At 40.0% G+C, this 22922-nt stretch overlaps 1 protein-coding gene across 1 annotated transcript in view; it reads left to right on the top strand.

Annotated features, from left to right (window-relative positions):
- DNAH5 (dynein axonemal heavy chain 5) overlaps positions 1-13271 on the top strand; it is a 202324-nt gene extending 189053 nt beyond the window's left edge. Inside the window, exons 75-78 of the mRNA XM_057708854.1 lie at positions 1614-1826; positions 4512-4664; positions 5467-5698; positions 12925-13271. Coding sequence (XP_057564837.1) covers positions 1614-1826; positions 4512-4664; positions 5467-5698; positions 12925-13076 — 750 coding nt within the window. The 3' untranslated portion in view covers positions 13077-13271. The remainder of the gene's footprint in view (positions 1-1613; positions 1827-4511; positions 4665-5466; positions 5699-12924) is intronic.
- The last annotated feature ends 9651 nt before the right edge of the window (positions 13272-22922 follow it).

Raw genomic sequence — 22922 nt, forward strand, 5'->3', positions numbered from 1 at the left:
GGAAGAAGGGAGGAGGGCAAAAAATAATTTTTCCGAAATTAAAAAAAATTATTTAAAAACCTCACTGCCTGAAGAACCAGAAAAAGAAGTGTTTGAATCTATAAATGTACTCATCTCAAAATATAAATAATAAAGAAACCTGATGAGAATGTTAATCTTCATAATTAAATTACAAGTGTGGACCGATGGGTTAGGATTGCTTTTCTAGAACGTTCCCTAGAGGCACTTCACATTGTCAGTTGTTCAAAGGAAAATAATGTGTTCTTCGAGTAAAGCACTGATTATTTAACAATTGTGTAATTCAGACCTTATTTTCAGGGAGTCTATAGTTACATCATTAACTCTGTAGCTTCTTCATCACAAGGGTTTTGAAAAGTGATTTGCCTTTTTAATATGCAAGTAACTTCTAAGCAAAATTGATGATTATGAAAGATATTTTTTTAGACATTTTAGCAAATGTTGTGAAAAGGTTTACCCTGATAACATGTTTAAATCTTTGGGAAAAGCAAAAGTAAGTGGCTTACTTTCCATGTATTTTTTTTTTTTTGGCTATGCCTCTCGGCATGCAGGGTCTTAGTTCCCCAACCAGAGATCAGACCTGTGCCCAGTGCAGTGTAAAAGCACGGCGTCTTAACCACTGGACTGCCAGGGAATCCCTGTCCATGTAGTCTTAAGGGATGACCTGGACTAACCTTGTGACATTTTTGTCTCAGGACCACCGTGTTTCTTTGTACATTGCCCTCTCTACCCGGTTTTCAGAAGGAAGTCTGCAGCATTTTGTTTCTTTAGCATCCTTTTATTTACCACGAAGCAGACCATTTTAATGCTACAGAGTGAACTCAAGGCACTCTCACCAAGGGAATCATTTCCCTTGGAAGAATCTCTGATCACTTGGTTGGAGAAAATCAATACTGCTATCAGCTTTCATAAATACCTTTCATTATAGTATCAGGAAAGCGGTCATTCATGTCTAACAGTGGTTGGAATATTTATAAAGCAATACAAATGCCTAAAAATATAAGAATAATCACATAGATAAACATGGCAAGTATGGGGCTTAGGAGAGCCACCTTCCTTTTGCTGAATTTGCTTAGGATAAAGCAACTCCACCTGGCATGATATCTGATCCACAAACGACTCAATAAATACGTGCAAGACAGAAATGAATGGGTGGGTAGATGGATAGATGCTTTGCTGGGAAAAACAGAAAGATTTTAAAACAAAAGTCTAGTTTCTTGAGGCAGCCTTCAGAATGGTTGTGTATGTGTGCAACGTCTGCTTGTGTGTGTTCACGTGTGTATTTGCAAGTATGGCTTGGCAGTAAGTGAATATTTTCCAATAACTGCAGTTGCTGCTTCGAAGATTGCTTATTTGTTGACATGGATCTGTATTCTTCTGTGAATTGATGGAGGCCTGTCTTCTCCCACATAGGATGAAAAATCAGCTGGTCCTCTAATAGATACTTCTTTTTCTGTTTCTTCTTTGTTTTCTGGCAGTGAAAAAAATAAACGCTTCCTATTTTGGGATTGCAAAATTTGGGGCCTTTTCAGAAGCCCTACCAGTTGCATAACATTAGGAGCTAATTTTTCACGTGCTGGGTGTCTCCACGGCAGGTAAAGGAGAGGCTGCAGAAGATGGGGCCATTCCAGCCCATGAACATTTTCCTCCGGCAGGAGATAGACAGAATGCAAAGGGTACTCACCCTGGTTCGAAGCACCCTGACCGAGCTGAAACTTGCCATTGATGGCACCATCATCATGAGTGAAAATCTACGAGATGCGTTGAATTGCATGTTTGATGCCAGAATTCCCGCTCGGTGGAAAAAAGTATGTTTGAGTCAGCTCTTATTCTGCCTGATCACTTTATTGCTGTGAATAGTTGTAATTGTCAAGTGAAAAGCATGTAAGAATAATGTGCTTAAGAGTGTTCTTTTGCTTAGGGACTAATCTCCTTAGGGCCCTGTATTTTTAGGTTGTAGGTAGGGAAGGAAATTATTTAGCATCTCCTACGTCTCAGGGTCTCTGCTAAAGCAATTTACATGCACGATTTCATTTAAGTCTTGCAATTTATTACTCTTACTAGAAGGGAGTGTTCCTAGGCACACATGTATATCAAAAGTCACACCAAAGAGAAACATTTTTTCCTTGCTTTGTCTGTAAATATGTGAGTATGTATCTCTCAGGATAACAAGATAATGATTTAACATTATGCTTACTGATTATGTATTGTTAATTGTGCTAAATGACAGATGTGGGTTTTTAAAAATGTTATTGAAGTATAGTTGATTTACAATGCTGTGTTAATTTCTGCTGCACAGCAAAGTGACTCAATTATACATATATATTCTGTTTCATATCTTTTCCATTATGGTTTATCATAGGACATTCAATATAGTTCCCTATGATATACAGTAAGACCTAGTTGATTATCCATTCTATATATAATGATTTGTATCTTCTAATCCCAAACTCCCAATCCTCCCCTCCCCACCCATCTCCCTTGGCAACCGCATATCTCTTCTCTATGTCTGTGAGTCTGTTTCTGTTTCATAGATATGTTTGATTGTGTTGTATTTTGGATTCCACATATAAGTGATATGATATGGTATTTGTCTTTTGCTTCATATGATAATCTCTAGGTCCATCCATGTTGCCGCAAATGGCATTATTTCATTCTTTTTAATGGCTGAGTAATATTCCATTGTGTATATATCAAGATGTGGGTTTTTAAAAAAATTCTTTTCCATTATGGTTTGTTACAGGATATTGAATATAGTTCCCTGTGCTGTGCAGTAGGACCTTGTTGTTTATCCATTCTATATACAATAGTTTGTATGATAGATGTGGTTTTAAGATATTTTTTTCACTTGGAAAAGTAAAATGAATACCTGAGTGTCTTTGTAGAGCAGTTTGCTGCTCATGGCACTGAAGATGCCGAGGGTCCAGGGTAAGGAGTTGGGAGGCAGGAGGGTGGGGTTCATCCAGGGAGGGCAGCTTACAGAGATGAGATTGGGTCCTGGGGTGACTGGAACCTTTTGGAGGATACTCAGGTAAATGGGATGGTGAGACAGGATGGGGTTAGAACTGATAGTCTCTCAGAAGAGACTCACTTAGTGCTGAGACTCTCATATCTCACCCAGGGCTTTGGCAGATTCCAAGGCAGTGGGTCCCAAAGGCAGTATATGGTAACTGGGGTGTGTTCTTCTACTGTCTTCTCCATCTATTTGATGACACCACCATCCATCTCTCTAGTCATGCAGCTTAGAAACTCAGAATCAGCTTGGACCAGACTCCTTTCACTCCTCACCTTCAAAAAATTCAATGCCAAGGCCAGAGAGTTTTCTATATGAATTGACTCTTCTCATTGCCAATGACAGAGAAAGAACCTACCTGGTCACTGGCCATTGCGGGGCTCATTCCCCGCTAAACCAGCTCACCCAGCCTGGTCAGCACCTGCAGGCTCTTGAGCAGGGATCCTTGCCAGGAGACAGCCCCCCACGAATGGGTCCCTGTGCCCTCAGATCAAATGTCATATAAACACATCTCCTTTAGTTAACACGTCTATAACGATGTGGTAGAATGTGTTACCTCATTTTTAAATTAACATCTTTTTATACAGGTTTTTATTCTACTCAACTTTTCAGTCTTTGGGAATCTCAGTGTCTCTTGAAAAATAAGCGTTTCAATTCTTAAGGTGTTTGAAATTCAAACCTGGTCTATCTATCCAGGTTGATCACTGCATTTATTCACACATAAAAAATTGCAGTTACAGTAAAATGTTATAAAATGTGATTCAGAGATGTCTTCTAGTGCAGCTGCTGATGACAATGACATTTCCATGCCAATTGTAATACTGGGAGTTCCACACATGAATTCAGGCAGAATGTTACAGGCAGAGAATGCAATTAATTTGTTGGTGGTAAAGAGACCTGTGTTTCCAATTCTGCCTCTTCATCAGAGGAAATAAAAGTGCAGTCTAAGGGACAAAAACTTCAGAAAATAACTGTTGTTTGCCTCATAAAAAATAAATGGAGAAAGCCTTCTACGATTTATCATTCACAGAATATATTTTAAAGTGCTTAAAAGGCCATGAGCACATTTATGTAAGTAGAAATCCTATTTTATAATGTATTGTTGAAAATGTAGCCTGAGGAAAATTAGTTGAAACCTGTTAAATTTAATTCAATTAGTTGTTTTAAGACTTTATGGCAGAATTAGTCATGACTATATTCGTGTGTGGAAGGAGATTCTGTTGACAGCAAATGTCTTGAACAGCGTACCGAGCTGGATTGATCTGAAATTCATGTGATGATTAGCTGATTCTATCATATTTCATATCATTAAGGGGGAAGAATAATTTGAAAACTTAAATGCCATCACCCAAGGGAAATTTATATCTTAGGGACCTGTAAATTCTAAGTGTGAAATTGATATTTCACCATTGTTTTTAATAGCCAGTTACACAGCAGAATGAAACCTGTATTAATTCACATTTTAATGTGTGCATTTCAGGCATCTTGGGTTTCAAGTACGTTGGGTTTCTGGTTTACTGAACTTATTGAAAGAAACTGCCAGTTTACCTCTTGGGTTTTCAATGACCGACCCCACTGCTTCTGGATGACAGGATTTTTTAATCCTCAAGGATTTTTAACTGCAATGCGACAGGTAATAGCTCTGATTGCCACCTGTTGTGTTATTCTAATTTTCCTCTACAAGGCTTTCTTCTTTCATTACAGTTTCAAAAAGCAGAGTAAGACAGAGAATGCTTGTCTCTGTTTGACACCAGCAGTTACTTTGTCCTGAACGTAAATCCAGCAACTTGTTCTCAGGCTGCTAGCTTGGATTTCAAAATATTTATTTGTTATTGTTATATTTGATTTGATTTGATATTTCTTTTAAAGTACAAGTGGTTAAATTAGGACATGGGTATTGCTTATAAGAGAATCTTTTTAAACTCTTTAAATACTATCCTACCTTTTCTTTGTTTGTTTATTTTTAAAATTTTTTTGACTGTGTTGGGTCTTTGTTGCTGCGTGTGGGCTTTCTCTAGTTGTGGTGAGCGGGGGCTACTCTTCATTGCAGTGCGCGGGCTTCTCATTGTGGTGGCTTCTCTTGCTCTTTGATATGTAATGGTTCGCATCGGCTAATCCCAAACTCTGGTCTTGCTGCTCTAGGTGCGTGGGCTTCAGTAGTTGTGGCTTGTGGGCTCTAGATTGCAGGCTCAGCAGTTGTGGGGCACGGGCTTAGTTGCTCTGCAGCATTTGGGATCTTCCCAGACCAGGGCTCGAACCCTTGTCCCATGCATTGGCAGGCAGATTTTTAACCACTGCGCCACCAGGAAAGACCCCCTACCTTTTTTCAATTTGGATGATTTGGGGCTACACTGTCATCATGATAATGCTCTTTATATTAAGACAAACCTCTAGCTGCTGATTTCATTCTTTTCTTTTGCTCTTGCTCTGGGTAGGAAATAACTCGGGCCAACAAAGGCTGGGCTCTGGACAATATGGTGCTTTGCAACGAAGTCACCAAGTGGATGAAGGATGACATTTCTGCACCTCCCGCAGAGGGTGTCTACGTCTACGGCCTGTATCTTGAAGGTGCTGGCTGGGACAAGAAGAATATGAAACTCATCGAGTCCAAACCAAAAGTGCTCTTTGAGTTAATGCCTGTCATAAGGATTTACGCCGAAAACAATAGTAAGTTGTCTTGCGCATTGAGGGACGGTTGGTGTTATCAGGTTGGATGATGTTATAAACACAGGATCTTATTATTTTTGTTATCATGTGATGGGGATTATATTATGTTATCAAGTGGTTTCACATTCACACCTGTGTTTAATGAGTACTTATTGACTGCAGGGCTCTTTCTTGAGCGCTGCTGGGGGGCAATGGTTCTAGATAGTTCTTGCCTATCTAATAAAGAAGATAAAATATATATGGATACCCATGAAGCATTAGCTGATGAGATAAGAATCAAGTGTTTGGAATAGTTAATAAGTGGTGAGAAAGGAGGGTGAAATAACAGTGGGATGAAACAGTCAGGGAGTGGATCTCAGGGGCAGTTGGGCCTGGATGGGCTTGGAAGGATGCATAGGGCTTGGGTGATGAAGTGAGGCAACTGATGGAAAGAAGTCTTTCCAGGAGGGACTGTACGTGGCTATGGGAGTTGGTGGCCCCACCGGCTTGGAGATATAAGCCAGGCTGTGAAATCCAGATTCAATTCAGGGACATTCAGCTTAATCCAGTAGCTAATGGTGAAATGCTAGGTTCACATTTCAGCCTATGAATGTGATAACACTTCTATGAAACACATGTCAAAGAGGAATACTTTGACAAAGTTATCAAAGCTCTGTTTCGCAAGTCTAAAAACATCTACACTATTTTCTATTGTTGGCTTGATGTTTTTTAGAGGATTTTGTTGTTGCATTTCACTCAGCGAATATCTCCTCAGCAGTAACCACTGTTCACCATATGAGGAGATTTCCTGTTCATTTTATTTTTAAAAATTTATTTATTTTCCTTTTTAAATAAAAATTGCATAGGACTTCCCTGGTGGCGCAGTGGTTAAGAATCCACCTGCCAATGCAGGGGACACGGGTCTGATCCCTGGTCGGGGAAGATCCCACATGCCGCGGAGCAACTAAGCCCATGCACCACAACTACTGAGCCTGTGTGCTGCAACTACTGGAGCCCGTGCATCTAGAGCCCCTGATGTTCTGCAATAAGAGAAGTTACCACAGTGAGAGGCCCACGCACTGCAGTGAAGAATAGCCCCCTCTCGCCACAGCTAGAGAAAGCCCATGCTCCCAATGCAGCTAAAAATAAATAATAATTAAAAAAATTGCATATATTTAAGGTGTATAATATGATATACATATACATAGTGAGATGATCGTTATAAGCCATAAACTCAAGAGGTAGCTAGGATAGTGCATCCCAAGAAAGTACCTACATTACAATAGGAGCACAAAAGATTCTTCTTTAAACAAGGAAGGGGTAAAATAATCTCTCTTTAAAAGACAGCTTTTAGAATCTCCATCCCTTAGATAAATACCACATTTGTAAACATATGTCAAGGGAAGAGAGTGTATAAACTTTGAGTATTTATTTTTTAAGCGAATATTTGTTGGATTCCTAATATACACCAGACACAACCTTGCCTGCAAGAGACAAAGATAATTACAGACCAGATCATGACCACAAGGGACTCACAGTCTAGCGAGGGAGACTGATAAGGAAATAAATAATTTAAATAGAATTGGATACATGTTATCATAGCGATGCTCTCAGGATGTTCAGGGAATCTAGAAGAACATAACTAGCCCTGGGAGGTTGGTGGAGACTGCTTTGGAGATGTGCTTTGCAGGACAAGAGTGAGCATGAGAGGGTGTTAGTTAGACTTTTCTTGGCAGACGGAAAGAGCTTTGGCTCACTGGGTCATCCAATTACTATCTATCTGGTGTTGACCATCTGGCACGCACTGCTCTATTGCTGGAGATGCAGCAGTGAGAAAAGGCCAAGCAGAATCCCCATTTGCACGGAGCTTAGTCTCAAATAGGGAGGGGTAGCTGAAAAAGAAGCAAGTAGAGTCAACCCTTGCTACTCAAGGATTCTGTGTGATTTCACCTGCACTCTAAAATTTATTTGTGACCCCCAAATCAACGCTTGTGGCGCTTTCATGGTCTTTCACAGACATGTAGAAAGCAGTGAAACATTTGAGTCTCCTGACATGCGTGCTGCCAACTGAGGTTGAACAAGCCTGTGCTCTGCTTCTTGTTTCAGTTCAGACTGTAAACACGTGTCCTTTCCATGGTCTATTTAATGCTACGGTTTCCACATTTTTCTACTTTTCCTTGTTGTGAATGGCCCCCGAGTGTAGCGCTAAAGTGTTGTCTACTGTTCCTGAGCACAGGAAGGCAGTGATGTGCCTTATGGAGGAAACACGTGTGTTAGACAAGCTTTGTTCAGGCGTGAATCACAGTGCTGTTGGCCTTGAGTTCAGTGCTAGTGAATCAACAATGTATATTGAAGAGGTGACTTTCAACAGAAACACACGTAAAACAAGGTTATGTATTGATGGGTTGATGGAAATGCTGTGACCAGAGGCTCGCAGGAACCTGACCCTATATTTCCCTGAGGAGCCGTTGGTAATTTAGACTTCATGAGACTATAGATACTGAAGTCCCACGAATAATGAGGGTTGACTGTTTTCATATAGTTCTTGTTTCTGTAAAGAACATACACAGTGTGTGTCAGGGAGTGAGAGAGTTCAGGAGTTCAGGGAAGGCTTGGCTGAGAAGAGAACACTGAACATTGTACTCATATCCATGGGGCAAAGGCAAGAGAGCAGAGGCAAGAAGTAGCAATGGATGCGCTGTGTTTGAGGGACAGAAAGAAGGTGTGTGAAGGAAGGGGAGCCCATGAAGAGGGCTGAGCATCGGAAGAGAGACGCAAGGGCGCTCAGCATCCCTGTGGTACAGGGTGTGGCTCGTCACCCCCCAGCTGTGTCTGAAAGGATCCACGTGTCTGCCGGGGCTTCAGCCAACATGCTGCCTGTGGCTTCATGTTTATTACTCCCTATTGTGGTGTGAAGTCCCGGGACAGTGATTATTTTATAGAAATAATAATCAAATGTTTATTTTATTTATGTTTCTTGTTGTGGGAGAGTCAGTACTAAATACACCAAGAGAGTAAAGCCACCCACACCCACCTAGATCCTCTGTTCTCAAAGGCAGCTGAAAAGACGCATCTATAGGAAAGATATGTCTCCTATATATAGAGAGAGATGCTTCTGATAATTACGTGCTGTAGCCCACGTGATAGGAAAGTGGTGATTAGAGTGTTTGGGGGAACGAAGCAGGACGTCCATGTATCTACCTCTGGTCACTAAGGAGGATGAGAAGGATCTCAGGGTCCTTGCAGCTAATGAGGTTATTTCCTGCTAGAGAAACAGTATTTCTAAGAATGCCCTGTGACCCACCGTGATCCAACACTGTGCAGATGTGGGGCTGGGGTGGGAAAAGCCCTGTGCAGTGACCCAGAGCTGGAGACCTCCTGACTCCCAAGTCCCACAGCATGTAATCGACTTTCAGTTTGTAAACCTGGAACTCTCTTAAAGTCATGGGGAACCTGAGTCTGGGAATTTGTTTTAGTGAAAAGGTAAGCGTGTATATGCGTGTGTGTGTGTGTGTGTGCGTGTGTGTATGTATGTGTGTATAGAGGGAGAAAGAGAGAGGAGAAATCAAACACATCTTGGCCGTCTACTGCATTCCAAGCCTTATGCTGTGCCTGGCATTCACATATATTAACTTGTTTAGTCTTTACAACAACTCTGTAAGATGTATCTTGACTATTTTGCAGATGGGGAAATAAAGATTTAGAGATATTGTGTAATTTGCCTATGATTCCTGGCTATCAAAGCTGCTATCAGAATCACATTTGTCTGTTGTGGGCTGAATGCAAACCTCTGGGAATTCTTGTGGTAGTATTCTACCCAGGACTGTGCATTCAGGGATGAAGCTTGAAAATAAAGGCAAAATTGAAAATGAAGACAGCTCCCTTGCATTTTGAAGTCATGTATTGATATTCCTCAGGTATGTGGTGAAGTAGACACAGTGAAGGCCTCTGCCCTATGTGGATGAGGCCTCTCACTCCCTATGGCCTCCTCTTCCCATGCTGCAGGCTAAGGTGGTCACCTCCTTGCCCTGTAGAGGGGCACATGGTCTCAGGGAAAAGGCAGTGAGCCAGGAGCCTGGATATTTGGGGTGCTCTCTTGGCTTTATCACCCTAGCAATTAGTCATGTGACTTTGGAGGAGTCTCAACTGTGTCACAAGTTGAAGTTAGGTATCTAGTTATCTCCGGCCCATGTTTACATCTTTCTACAAAGACATGGAGGCACATACAATAGTACATCACACTAGTGCTGAGATTAAGCGCTTAGACTCTGGCTCCATTCTGACCAGGTTTGACTCTTGTCACCTGCAGCTTTGTAACTGTGGATAAGTAACTCAGCTCCTTATGTTCTTCCAGTTTTCTCATCTGTAAAATGGATTTAATCATGGTACCCATCTTATTGTGTGGTTGAGAGAATTCAACTGCCCATGTCCAACACATAATTAGCATACAATAGATAATTTTATTATGATTACTGTTATTAATATAACTCACATGCTTGTTGAAGGATTAAAAACATCACAGGTAAGAGTGCACTGTTTAATAGCTTAAATATTAGCGGAAGAGGGGTTAACTAAAGGAATGATTTAACAGTTATATAGAGAATCTCTATGTAACTTGGTTATTTTGGATCTTGGAAGGAATATGTGATGTGATGATAGACTAACATTTGGACGAAGATTGTAGGCTCGAGAGGCAAGTTACATAGTTAGAAAATGAAATTTCCTCAAGGTGTTTTATTAAAACCTTTAGCATCCTAAAGCATACAGCTCGCCAATTTAGACACCCTTTTCTCTCTGCTTCTCCTTCTGGACTGCCGAGGCTAATTTGTTCTACCTACCTAGTGTGTTTATTTTTGTCTTCAAAGTTTTTTGTCTAACCAGGGGTAGTGGTTTCAGATCATCTGTTTATGTGCTTGTTTAGCATCTGTCAGCACTTTTACTATGAAATTATATTTTCAGTGGTTTCTAATCCTGCTGCAGAAGGTTGTTGCAAGCTGTGACTTGGTATGGGCACCTTCCCTTCCGAAGCAATTAAAAATAAATAAAATTGGATAAATATTTCAGAGGATTGCTTTTTTTTTTACCGGCTTATTGTAAAGAATGCTATTCTTTTCTAATTCTATTTTTCTTTTGGGATTAAAACCCAGGTAATCAAATACTTTCCAAGGTGCAATTATTGTAATTATCATTTGATTCAAATGGAAGACTCCAAGGGCTTACGTCAAGATGTATAAAATGATGGTTAGTCAAACGTGCATCAAGAAAAACAATCAGTTAGATATTTGTTATATGTTCAGATCCTAGGCTTACAGGGTTTAAATGTATCACTTAGTGTAGTTAGTATTAACTGCACTCCTCAGATTCACTGTCATTCACTTATTTAGTCAGAAGTTTTCATATGTTTGCCTAATTATTATTACTAATGATATTCTCATGGTAATTAAAAAATAGCTACCAGACTTAAAAATTAGGTATTACATTAACTTAGATGGTTTCTAATCATTAATTTCATGGGATTAAGCAAATACATAGTTTTAAAGTAGTGTAAAATGTCTTTGACTTTGTTTTCAAAAAGCATTTCTCAACCTTGGTGTTATTGACAGTTTTGATCCAGATAAATCTTGTTGTGAGGGGCTGTCCTGTGCATTATGGGATGTTAGCCGCATCCCTGGTCCCTATCAACCAGTTGCTAGTAGAGCCTTCCGAGTTGTGATAACCGAAAATGTCTCTAGATATTGACAAATATACCCTGGTAAAAATCACACCTGGTTAAGAATTACAGCTTTAGACTACTTTGTATGGAAACTTTTGTATAATAATATCATATCCAAATGTTTAACTTCTTCCAATACCATTAATTAAATTTATAGTGGAGCTATAAAAACACGTGGCACAGCAGGTTGAAGGTTTTATTGGATCCAAAAATGAGACTTTAATGTCTGATAGTGCCTTGCTTTTGTGGTGTGTTAGGAAAACCTACATTGTTGAGGAAGTTAGTTTTGGGAAGTAAATTCAGTATTATTAATATACTAACATTGCATTTTGAAAGTTATGTGTTTATAACACTAATTCACCAAAGAAAAGTTATCCTGTTAGTTAAGTGTGTTTTCATCTCAATAGTTACGTGAGGGTCATTTATAATATTGGCCTTCCGGAGAAGTACACAGACGAGTGCAGACACAACTTTTGTCCTGAAATAATTTATATTCTGGGAGAGAAGAGGAAATAATATACCGCTTCCCAAGATGTATGTTACAAGATGTGCAAATCAACTACTATGCGTAGAGGGCATTTAACAAGAAGCCGGTGAAGCTTAAACTCCAAGGCTGCTCAACGCAGAGGCTCCTTCCAAGGCTTAATTTTGTGTTTGTAAATTGTACTCATTTTCTGAAAAGAAGCCCCTCACCCAAACTGTATAAGTGTGAGGCCCCACAAGACCTGCATCTGTCCTCAGTATGGGGATTCCCAGGCTGGAGAGAATGCCTTAGAGCGGACTCTTGAAGGACGGACACACAGATATTGTTTTTCATTGCACGTGTGATTTTGGAGCCTCCCTCTATTATTCATCTACTCCAAGAAGGTTGGTTGAATCTTAGAGATCTGAACTATGCCTTGGCTCTCTGCTTCCCAGCCATTTTTATTTCTCTACCGCACATGGAGAACTCACAGCACCTGGTAGAGGGGGGGAGCATCTTGTCCTGTGATTTCAAGTGTGGTCTGGACTATGGCATTGAGGATCGAAGATGGGATTTTGCACTAATAATAGTGAAGTAATAGTGAGCATTGGTACTGGATGTCTGATTAAAAGGGACAGGTGCCTTTGTGCCAAAGGCAAGCCATATGGGAAAAATAGAGAAGGTGTGTGGGGACAAGGTTTGGTGGGAAAGTACAGGGACAGGGTGGAGGTGGAGTGTTGAACTGACAGATGGAAAGGAGAGGGAGGAAGCAACGTGAGGTTTGTGGTCAAGTCACTTGGGCAGGGGTTAGTGTCAAGGACATGGGATGAGAGGTGAATGGAGTAAACCTGAGGACGTCAGGGTTCCTTGTCACACCCCCTGGAAACGTGTAGAACCTCTGCTCCACATCTAGGGATTACCTGACCTCAGGAAGAATTTCCCTTATTCTACCAAATCCATCTCTCTTTGGAATGACCTTCAGAGGGCACAGATTTGGCTCTATACTCTGTTTGGGCTTGGGGCTGCTTAAATTAGAAATTCACCAAGGTTTTTTTGATGAATTTTTTGTAGCTGTAAGAGACCCTCGGTTGTACTCCTGTCCCATCTACAAGAAGCCAGTCCGAACAGACTTGAACTACATCGCTGCTGTGGACCTCAGGACGGCCCAGGCCCCTGAACACTGGGTGCTCCGTGGGGTCGCCCTTCTCTGCGATGTCAAGTAACGTGGGGCATGTCCCTCACCCAGTAAATGCAGGATCCAAAGTATCACAGCCTTTATTCTGTGTGGACAATGTGTAAATCAGGTTGACCGTGCAATGAGAGAGCTGTATCGGTGTTCCCTACTCTAGTTGGATGTTTGATTGTATTTAGCCTGTTTCATCGTTCATGACCAATCACTGTGTTTTTTGAAAGGTTATTTGCTGATTTAAAAGTAAAATTTGCAACTTTCTAATGAAGTGTGGCCCTCAAATCCAAGTAATACATTTTCTTCCTCCAACTCCAAAGACTGACTAGGTTAAACAGATGGTATTTCCCTTGAAGGGATGATTATTCTGTTAATGTGGTCCTGGTGACAGTCCTGTTCTCTAAGATAACACAACAAAGACTGTGCTGATTCTGCTTCTGTTGCCTTTTGCATTTAGGTCAGGTAAGAGAGTAGTTTTCATGGCCAAGCAGCCAATTAAATAGATCTTTTTTAAAAAACAGAAGGAAATTGAAGGGTGGGTTAAGAATGTGAATAGATGAATCAACGATTCATGTCATCCTATAGAATAAATGTATAGAATAGTGTTCGACCCCACTGATAATTATTATGAGATACTGATATTCGTTACAATTAAAAAATTAAAGCTAAAAGGGAATTGTGGTGAGGTCTTTGTAAAAGTGGTACACTCACAGACTCCTTGAGCAATGTAAACTGACCCATCTGTTTTGCAAAATGATTAAATAAGCACAGAAAGAATCATAAAAATGCTCACATGTCACATGTTTTGATCCTTATTTTCTCTCCTGGAAATCTGTACCAAGGAAACAATTTTAAAGACTGGAAAAAATGATATATAATAAATAAAAAAAAAAAAAGAAAAAAAAAATCTATTTGATAACAGAAAAATAATGTGTCCCCAAAGTTCAAAAATAAGTCTCTGCTTAAGGAAATTAGAAGATATTTGGCAATTATGAAAAACAATAGTGAAGATTTCATAACATAGAAATGGTGAGCTTATATTAAGTGAAATACAGTTAACAAAATATCAAGTATGCTGTGATTATAACTGTAAAATGTATTTGGTGTGGACAAAAATTAGAAGATAATATGGAAAAACAAAAACAGGTATGACCGAATGGTAAAGGTTTCAGTTGACTTGAACAAGTGTAATGCTTGGAAGAAAAAAATAGGGATTAATTAGAAAAATTAATTGGATAAATACTGTCTAAGGAAATTTTCACATAGTTTTATTCTAAATTATGGTTATAAATTATTAACTGTTTCATCTAGAACTTGTTGACTAGGAAACTTGGTCAGTGTTAACTTAGAATTGCAGCTTAGAATTGGTTAACTTCAGATCTGTGTAACTTCATGCTTCTCATGATAAAGGGTTTTATAGGGAGGAAGGTTACAAGGAGATCAGTGTGGGTCCCTCTCACTAGGATTTGCTCTGTGATAAGTATCATTTTATGTTAATTATGATGAGAATTAGGCCTGAGTGGTTCGTGTGACACCTACCCATCTTGGATGATACTATTTGAGCAGCTTTTTTTTGGTCTCAATTAATATATCAGTTGATTTGTGTGAATTGCGGTAAAACAATCATTTTGTTTTGAAGAATAAATAATGAAGATTAATAAAAAGTTGTCAATGAATGTCTGAATTGTAGTTGCTATTTATGAGCAAGGGGGTGAGTGCCGCTGAGTATCCAGAAATAAGCTTTCAAAACTGGATTTTTAAATCAAATAACTTGAGAATGTATAATTCACATAATTTTGTGATATACTCCGTTGGTATATATGTATGAGTTTTGGAGACCCAAAGTAGAAAAGAACATCAGGAAAATAACCAGGAATTTTTAGGAACTAATTCAGCAAGGAGCATCACTGAAGCATGGAGGAGCCAGTGAGGCCCTTCCTGCTTCACCTCCACCCCCCACTGCCCACCTCCCACCCACTGAAGGGTGCTCAGCATCCTGCAATCAGGGGACCAGGGAGGACCAATTGACTGACTGTTCTGGTTGCTGGAGAGAGTCGCTGACTGCCTTGGATGTGGAGAAAACTACAGTGAGGGTCTTGTTGCCATTGCAGGGTGATAGAGCCATCTTTTTCATCTGTCTCAATATTGATTCATTTAAAAATATTTATTTTGCACCTCCTGTGTGTCAGGCACTCTGTTGCACTGGCGGAATAATGGTGGAAAAAAAATTGTCACTGTCCCTGTTTGCATGGAATTCACATAAAAAGACTAGACAGGAAATAAGCAGGTATTCAGGCACGTAATTTTATATGATCTCCATTTACGATTAGATAACCTGACATGTGTGGGTGGTACACAGAAAAAAGATGTAAAGATTGGGGGTTAAGTGCTATGAAGGGAACCCTGGATTCCGTGAGGGTGATAGCAGCTATTCAGGGGTCATGGATTAGCGGGTAAAAGCCACACTACAGCGTTCGCATTTATTTTTAACGAAGGACACAGAATGGAACAGTAGTGAGGAGCTCCCCTGAGCTGGAGCAGCTGCTGAGCAACCTTGCCTGGCTTTTCCCGGTCCTCCTGTTCCCCTGTGCAGCTCACAGCTGCCAGGACCCTCGCTATGCAAGTAAAATCCTTCCAGAACTGAGGCAAAAGACAACCTTTTGCCACATTAGAACTGCCCTTTTATGCTTGGGGTTTTCACCACCCTTCCACAGCAACTTACCCCAGTCTTCTCCGAGCTTCCCTTTAAAGAACTGTTGGCAAATATTGAACCAGCTCAGCATCAGCGAGGCCACGTCCCCATCAGGGGGCGGGGGAAGCAGAGCCATAGCCCCGGTGTTCTTGGACAGCATCTCTACCATGGGTGCTGTTTCCCTGCAGGGACCTAATTTGACTGGGCCGTAAGGAAAGGCAGCTCTGTGGAGGTGATGTCTCCTTTTAGATCTGAAGGAGGGGGGAAATATCTCAGACCCACAAGTGTACTGGGGACTCACATCTTGCTGCCTAAAAGGAGGAGGTGCACTTGGTGCCTGATGGAGGAGTGACAGGAAACCGGCCTGGAGTACAGGGCTGAGGAGGACTGCTTTCTAAATGAAATTGCAAACCTTGTTCCAGCCGCTGCCAGCTATAGCATAGTGGCTGACGGAAACCATGTGTTTCTAAGTCACTGGAGCGAGAAGTGCACTATTTGCAATGGAAAAATCTTGTAAATAATTCAACATTAAGAGGCATGACAAGACCAACCACGAATGCTATAATTACATGGCTTGCAGGATTCCCCAGTTTAGACAAACTACATAGCATCAACAGTGTCTTTGTCAGTGATAAATTTCTGTTCAACGGTGTGGCCTTATTAAAAAATTAGATATGTTAATGCATTCTGATAACATAGTTTATAAAATTTTTGCAACACAAAAATCTTTAGTAATCATAAAAATAATTAAATATATATACATGAGCAATTTTCTCTTAAAGACAGAATTTTCCCTCACCTCCAAGTCTGCAACGTAATTTGTTTCTCCTATGTCAGGTCCATGGTGAGGTCCATGATCGCTTTTATATTTAAAATACTTTACTCTTGCAAGTATTAGGAGTGATTTTTAAAAATTACATTGTGTAACTGATTACTGTTGAGAAGTAGCCCCCATCAACACACCAAAATAATGCCTTTTAAGGGAAAACAAAAGGTACATAGTCACAATATGGTCCTCCAGACTAGGTGAAACCGATAAACCAAAGCAGTAGGTTGAAAATATGAGGAAATGTGGTAGTTTCGGCTTGTAATTTCTCTAGTGTTGAGTTCTGATAATTTTTGAAGTTTATACATTCTGGTTAATCAACTGACTTCTGCTGTATCCAACATGTGGGTATTGTGCCCACAAACACCTCCAGTGACGGGTAGGAGAGAATTCAAGGTCAGCTTTAGAATCACCTCTGAGATTTGGCTAAGACACTGTGAATCCATAGATAGGTCCTTACCTGTCTTAAATGGGAGACTTATTCTGTGATGCGCTTTAAACACAGTGAACCTTATCAATGCAAGACTACAATGGATTGCTACCCCATCTGCACCTGAGGGGCTTTTCTGGTTCAGGTCTTCAGCCTGGAAGACCATAAAACTATGCAGCCAGATAGACAGTAGTGGCAAGTTGAATCCTACTCTTTTCTTTCATTTGCATGAGAAGAAATGAAAATATAGCGATTAAGGAACCAGAGGTTGGAAGGAGGAATCCTGGGCGGAGTGGGATGCATGATAAGAAGTCAGGTTTCTTTTCTTCAGACACTGTTAGAATTCAATTATTAGCAATAACTCTAGCAGATCAAGATGATGAATGAATAATCTCCTCCAAAGTCCTCAAATGAGCCTTTAAAAAATAGCTTATCCCTGGGATTTCAAAGTTTTCATTGCAAAATGCCAACAGCATTACGATCTAATAGGATAATTTCAATGCCTCAAAGGATTTAATCCGAGGTTTTGTGAAAGTCCTATCAGCTTTTAGTAATGCCATAAAACCACCACGTGGATTTGCCTCATGGGTATTTTGCTGTGCCTTCTTTGTGCCTTTTTGATTTAGAACTCCATTTAGTTTCCCAAGGCTCGGGATTTATAGGCAAGCTTAATTGTTTCCAAGTCCGAGTTTATGTTGGGGTGGTTGCAGAGCCCAGACTGGGAGATTTGCCCTCCCTTTGGTTTGCGTGCCAAACACCGTTTTTCACTGGACGATGCGTTGCTGCCCCTTGCTGTGTGTCATGGGGGTACAGCCAGGGCATCTTCGTGGCGTGATGCTTTGCCCCTGCTCTAACAATGTTTTATGGTTACGGTTAATACCTTTCTTCATTTATTTCTTCGCTTAGGCTAATATGCATAGCATTCACATCAAGTATAATCACAAGCACACTTGCCTGGAAAGCCAATTAAGTTTTCCCCAGTACCCTGTGCAGGAGTCGATTTTAATAAGACCACATAGAGCGTTCACGCGTACTTGAGAAGGGAGAACGATCGAACGTGGTGAAGGACATGGAAGAGATGCCGTGGGAAGTCACGGGCTGGGGAGGTTTGTGAAGGATTGTGAAGCAGAACCTGTGCTTCAGCTCAGGCTGGACACTCCTCTGTGCTGCTGAGTGCAGTTGAAATTTGCTCTGTTAGCATCACCTTGCTCCTCACAGTCCGCTGTGATGTAGCCATTTATTATCTTTTCATGCAAATACTTACGGCAAATCCCAGGAAGCCTGTGGAAAAAGAGCTTATAAAACATTTTAGTGTTTTATCATTTGAACTGTGATCATTTACGTGCACCAATGAAACTTTTTGCTATTCTAGCAAATAATGAAAATGTTTTTCATGTCTCAGGAACATCATAAATTGCTATTGTTTACACCTTACAACCCCTGATACATTACACTGCTGATCACAAAGATTTATAAGTGGCACAAATGAGGGGCTTTAAAAAAAAAGATGATTGCTTTAAGCTGAATCATATTCTTCGAAAACAAAAATGTTGATTGTATTAGAGATTAGAAGATTAAGCATTAATTGGAGAATATAGCTAATGAATATGTCTAGTTTGCTGCAGCCTACTTTGGTTTATTTTTATTTGTATGTGGTCTGTTTTCCTCAACTGTTTTCCCTGTGCTAAGTCTATCAATAGTCTTCAGTGGAGAAGAGCAGAATATATTATTTGACCCTCTGGAGACCATGTAAGAGTGGGGAATTTACTGATAAACTTGGTCTGAATGTGGAATAATGATACAACTTTCCTTTCCTTTTCTTTGGAGGGGGGATTTTACTTTATTTTTTGGGGGGGGGGTCACATATTTTAAAATAAACTTTTAAATTTGGAACAATTTTAGGTTTACAGAAGAGTTGCAAAGATAGAAAAGAGATTTCCATTGCCCATTACCCAGCCTGCCTTAATGTGCATTGTACACAGAATATTACAGGAAGAAATTAAATTAGTGCATGATTGTCAACCCAACTGCAGACTTTTGATGTACATTTCACCAGTTTTTCCACTAATATTCTTTTACTATTCTAAGAGCCAATTCACGGTCCACATTGCATTCAGCATCACTGATTTTAAACCGGTATTTGTCATGTAAATTGATCTTTTCTTAAAGACATGTTTCAATATTATAAACATCAGTTACCATAATTTACTGATTCCTTCAGGGTTTGCTAAATTGAGTTGTACTCTTCGAATCTCATACCAGCTGGCCCCAGTCAGCTATACATTTGAGTATATTCTCATGTTCATTGTGTTTGGACTGGTGAGGCAACTTTTCTTAGCTGATGTTAGAGGTGTGGCATCATTGCATATTTAATTATTTTGAACCTTGCTAATACTAACATATTTGCATTTAGATGCAAGTATGCTACGGCTAGTACAAATACATATTATATGCAGCACAGAGAACAAATATGTAATGTTCTAAAATCTATGTCTTGTGTGTAAATAAAAATTAAATAGCTTATTTCAGAAAAATTTAAAACCCCTTTTTAATATAATATGAGTGGGTCTTTAAATGAATGGTAAAAGAGAATGAGGAATCACCTGGGAATTAAATACACCTTAGCAATATAGTTTCATGCCAGCCTCTTCATAATTTATAACAGTACATCTTATGGAAAAAATCCGATACGAAGCAGAGCCATGTGCTGCTGTCTATGGCGTGGGTCTGTATCTCGCCGCAAGGATGTTCTCGTGTTTCCACTGGGACAGAGTCCACAGTCCACATTCCCTGCTACGGGAGAGCATATATGGTGAGCCTTGATATTATAGGATCTGCAGTCTCTAATATAAATCCCAAGGTGGTTTATAGGAGTGTATAGACTGGGACAAACTCCTGCCAAGTTGTGAAATCCTCAGATTGTGTCTTTGCACAAAGACTCTTTCCTCTACCTCATGGACCCCTTCAGTGATATCCTTGGCTCTCAGCAGATTGTACTGCTCAGGGTTTAAGATGAGACCCCTTGGAGGAATACTTGCATTCAGATGGAGCCCTAGACTTAAAGAGACCCTTGCCTACTACGCTTCACTTCGAAAGACTCTTCTTTTGCTTTTCAGGAAGCAAAGCCAGACTTTTCACAGAAGCATCTTTATGATGGGGGTGAGAGTTACCCATGGATATCACAGGACATCAAATTTAACCCTGTGTGAAAAGGGGAACTTTGCCTCTCACACATGAGACCGCAGTAGAAACTGCAGGTTCATACCCATCCTGGCCCATTTCAATAGAATTATTATTAATACTCTTTTGTTATATAACGAGAAGTCCAGGAACACCAAAACCAAATAGCACCCCAGGACAGTAGTGGTAAACCTGGAGTCTCCTGGCCTGATCAGTCACTCTCTCTGTATCACGTTATTTAGGCTCCAACAAGATCATTAAACCCTCAGCTAACCGTGAGCATCTTTATACATAATCGTGACACGAGCCATAGGTTCTGAGCCTACCCTGCAGCAAAATGTCCATGGGAAAGATCGGAGTTCTAAATTGGGATGCTAATGCCTACCCTGAATTCATGCCCCCATCTCAAGCCCTACTTCCAGCCCTGCTCTGCTGAAGGTTCTAGGTTTCCCCCCTTTACCATCTAGGTGCCCAGCTCAAGCCAGCTAGTGGTGGCTGCTATTATCTGGGGCACCATAGCAGAGGGAGTGTGAATAAGTCGTCTCTGGAGATCCTGCCTGAATGACTCCCTCCTCTCTGAGACTCTCCTTATGCCCAGCTGACTGCCTGGCCACACCCTTTCTTAACCCGTGTGATGCCTGGGAGATAGCAGGGCAATCAGAGAAAGAGGAACACTTGGAGCCCACAGACAGGTTCAAACCCTGGATCTACCATTTACCAGCTGGGTAAATTTGGCTGAGTCCCTTAGTGTTTCTGGGACATGTTTTCTCATCTGCGAAATGGGTACATAATATCTTCCGTGTGAGGCTGTGGTGAGAAACAATAGAGACAGACAACTAGAAAATGCCCAGGATAAAGGAGTGCTCAGCAAAGGTCACCTTGTTCCCCCACCTTGTTGCAGGGCAAGTCGTGTAAGGAAGAGAGAGGCAGGCTGCCACCATCTGGCATAAGGACCCTTCTTTAAGAGGTGGCCCTCTGGCGTAAGGACCCTTCTTTAAGAGGTGGCCCTGATGATCAGTGGGTGTGGTCCTTCCACTTCTCCCCATAAGGCATTAAGCTCAGCTTTATCTCCATCAAGGCCATTCCTTCCTTGTTTTCAATTTAAAAGAGAACTGGTTTCTTGAGTTTCCTTTCATTTTTGTTGTTTTGATGTGAGCGTGTTTGTAAGTCAGTTCCAAACCAAAGCATTCTAACAATTTCTCTCTGCATGGTGTGTCATAAGGATCCAAAGTATATAAACTAATATCCATTTACTGCTGGTGTCTGATGCTGGTGTTCACACTATAAGTTGTCAAATGATATTGCTTTTCCTTTGTGCTTGTTCAGACTAGTGAGGTAGATAATTTATTTCATTCACAAACCAGTGACTGTCTATGTGAGATGACAAAAGGGAGAGGTGAAATGAACAATAGCTATGGGGTTGCAATTAATGTTATTACTTTTGTTTAATTAAGAATCTTAATTGTTAGAATAATGGCTCTTATCTCCAGCTGTGTGTTAGAATCATTTGGGAAACTTTTAAAAAATATTTATGCTAAGGCCTCACTGTAGTCTGATAAAGTCAAAACATCTGTTAAAGCAGCTAAGGTAGAGAATCACTACTTTAAAGTATAAACAAGTGTGGACTCTGAAAACCACTCACCACTAAAATAATTGGGAAACATATCTGTTTTTCAAACATCTTTGAGCAATCGTATAAGTAAAGAGAGTTGAGATGATAAAAATGGTCTTTAAGAAAGTAATATTGGAATTGTGAAATAAAATTCATATTTTATGGCAAGACAAGAAAAATTTAAATGTAGAAATTCTTCTCTGTCCTTTGTCGTCCTCTCTCCTCTCCACTGTGCATTGTGTATCTGCACTATGCACTGACCAAACCTTCCCCATCAGTAGGGACACCTGCTCAGTCATAAAGAGTAGCATTCTCCCAGCACCAATAAGACAACTCCTTAAAGATATCATTTCTTCTTGATCTCATGAAGGGTCATATGACCCACTACAATGACTTAGATCTGGATTATGTAAACTGTCAATAATATGTCATTTGATGTACAGCCCTCTGTCTCAAAAAACTTATGTAACTGTGCCTTCACTTCTCATGGGCAGAACAGTCCTCAGAGCTTTCTGAGATGCTCTTCCTGGGTTATAATCCTCAAATTTGGCATGAATAAAAATTTCCGATTCTTTCTTAGATCGACTGATTAATTTTTCATCAACAGTATGTTTCTCCTATTAACAATCTTTTAGACTCTAACATTCAAATCTTTATTGTAAAATATTGTTGCTGAATTCTGTGTTCTCTATGAACACATGAAACTAAAAGATTATTATTACTATTTTTTGATGATTTAATTTTTTTTAAAAAAGATTATTTTTTAAAAAATTAAAATAATTGAAATTATTGGGCTGAGTTATTTATAGGTTTATTGAATTGTCTTGTCTTATTGCAGATTTTGTGGAGGAATATATATTTTAATTGACTATTTTTCCCACCTTTGCTGAAGGTTGACAATTAAAAATTGTCTATATTTAAGGTATGAATTGATGATTTGGTATATGTTTACACTGTGACATAATCGCCACAATCAAATTAATTAACATATCATCACTTCACATAGTTACCCTCTTTTTTTTTTCCCTGTTTGGAGAAGTGCTATGAAAATATATCATTGGAGTTCCTTATTGGAAATGTGACATGATGCACTATATCAGTGTTCTTAGATTTTACTATTCACTCAGATCACCTGGGGGTCTT

The sequence above is a fragment of the Hippopotamus amphibius genome, chromosome 15 (assembly GCF_030028045.1).
Source record: "Hippopotamus amphibius kiboko isolate mHipAmp2 chromosome 15, mHipAmp2.hap2, whole genome shotgun sequence".
NCBI classification, from domain to species: Eukaryota; Metazoa; Chordata; class Mammalia; order Artiodactyla; family Hippopotamidae; genus Hippopotamus; species Hippopotamus amphibius.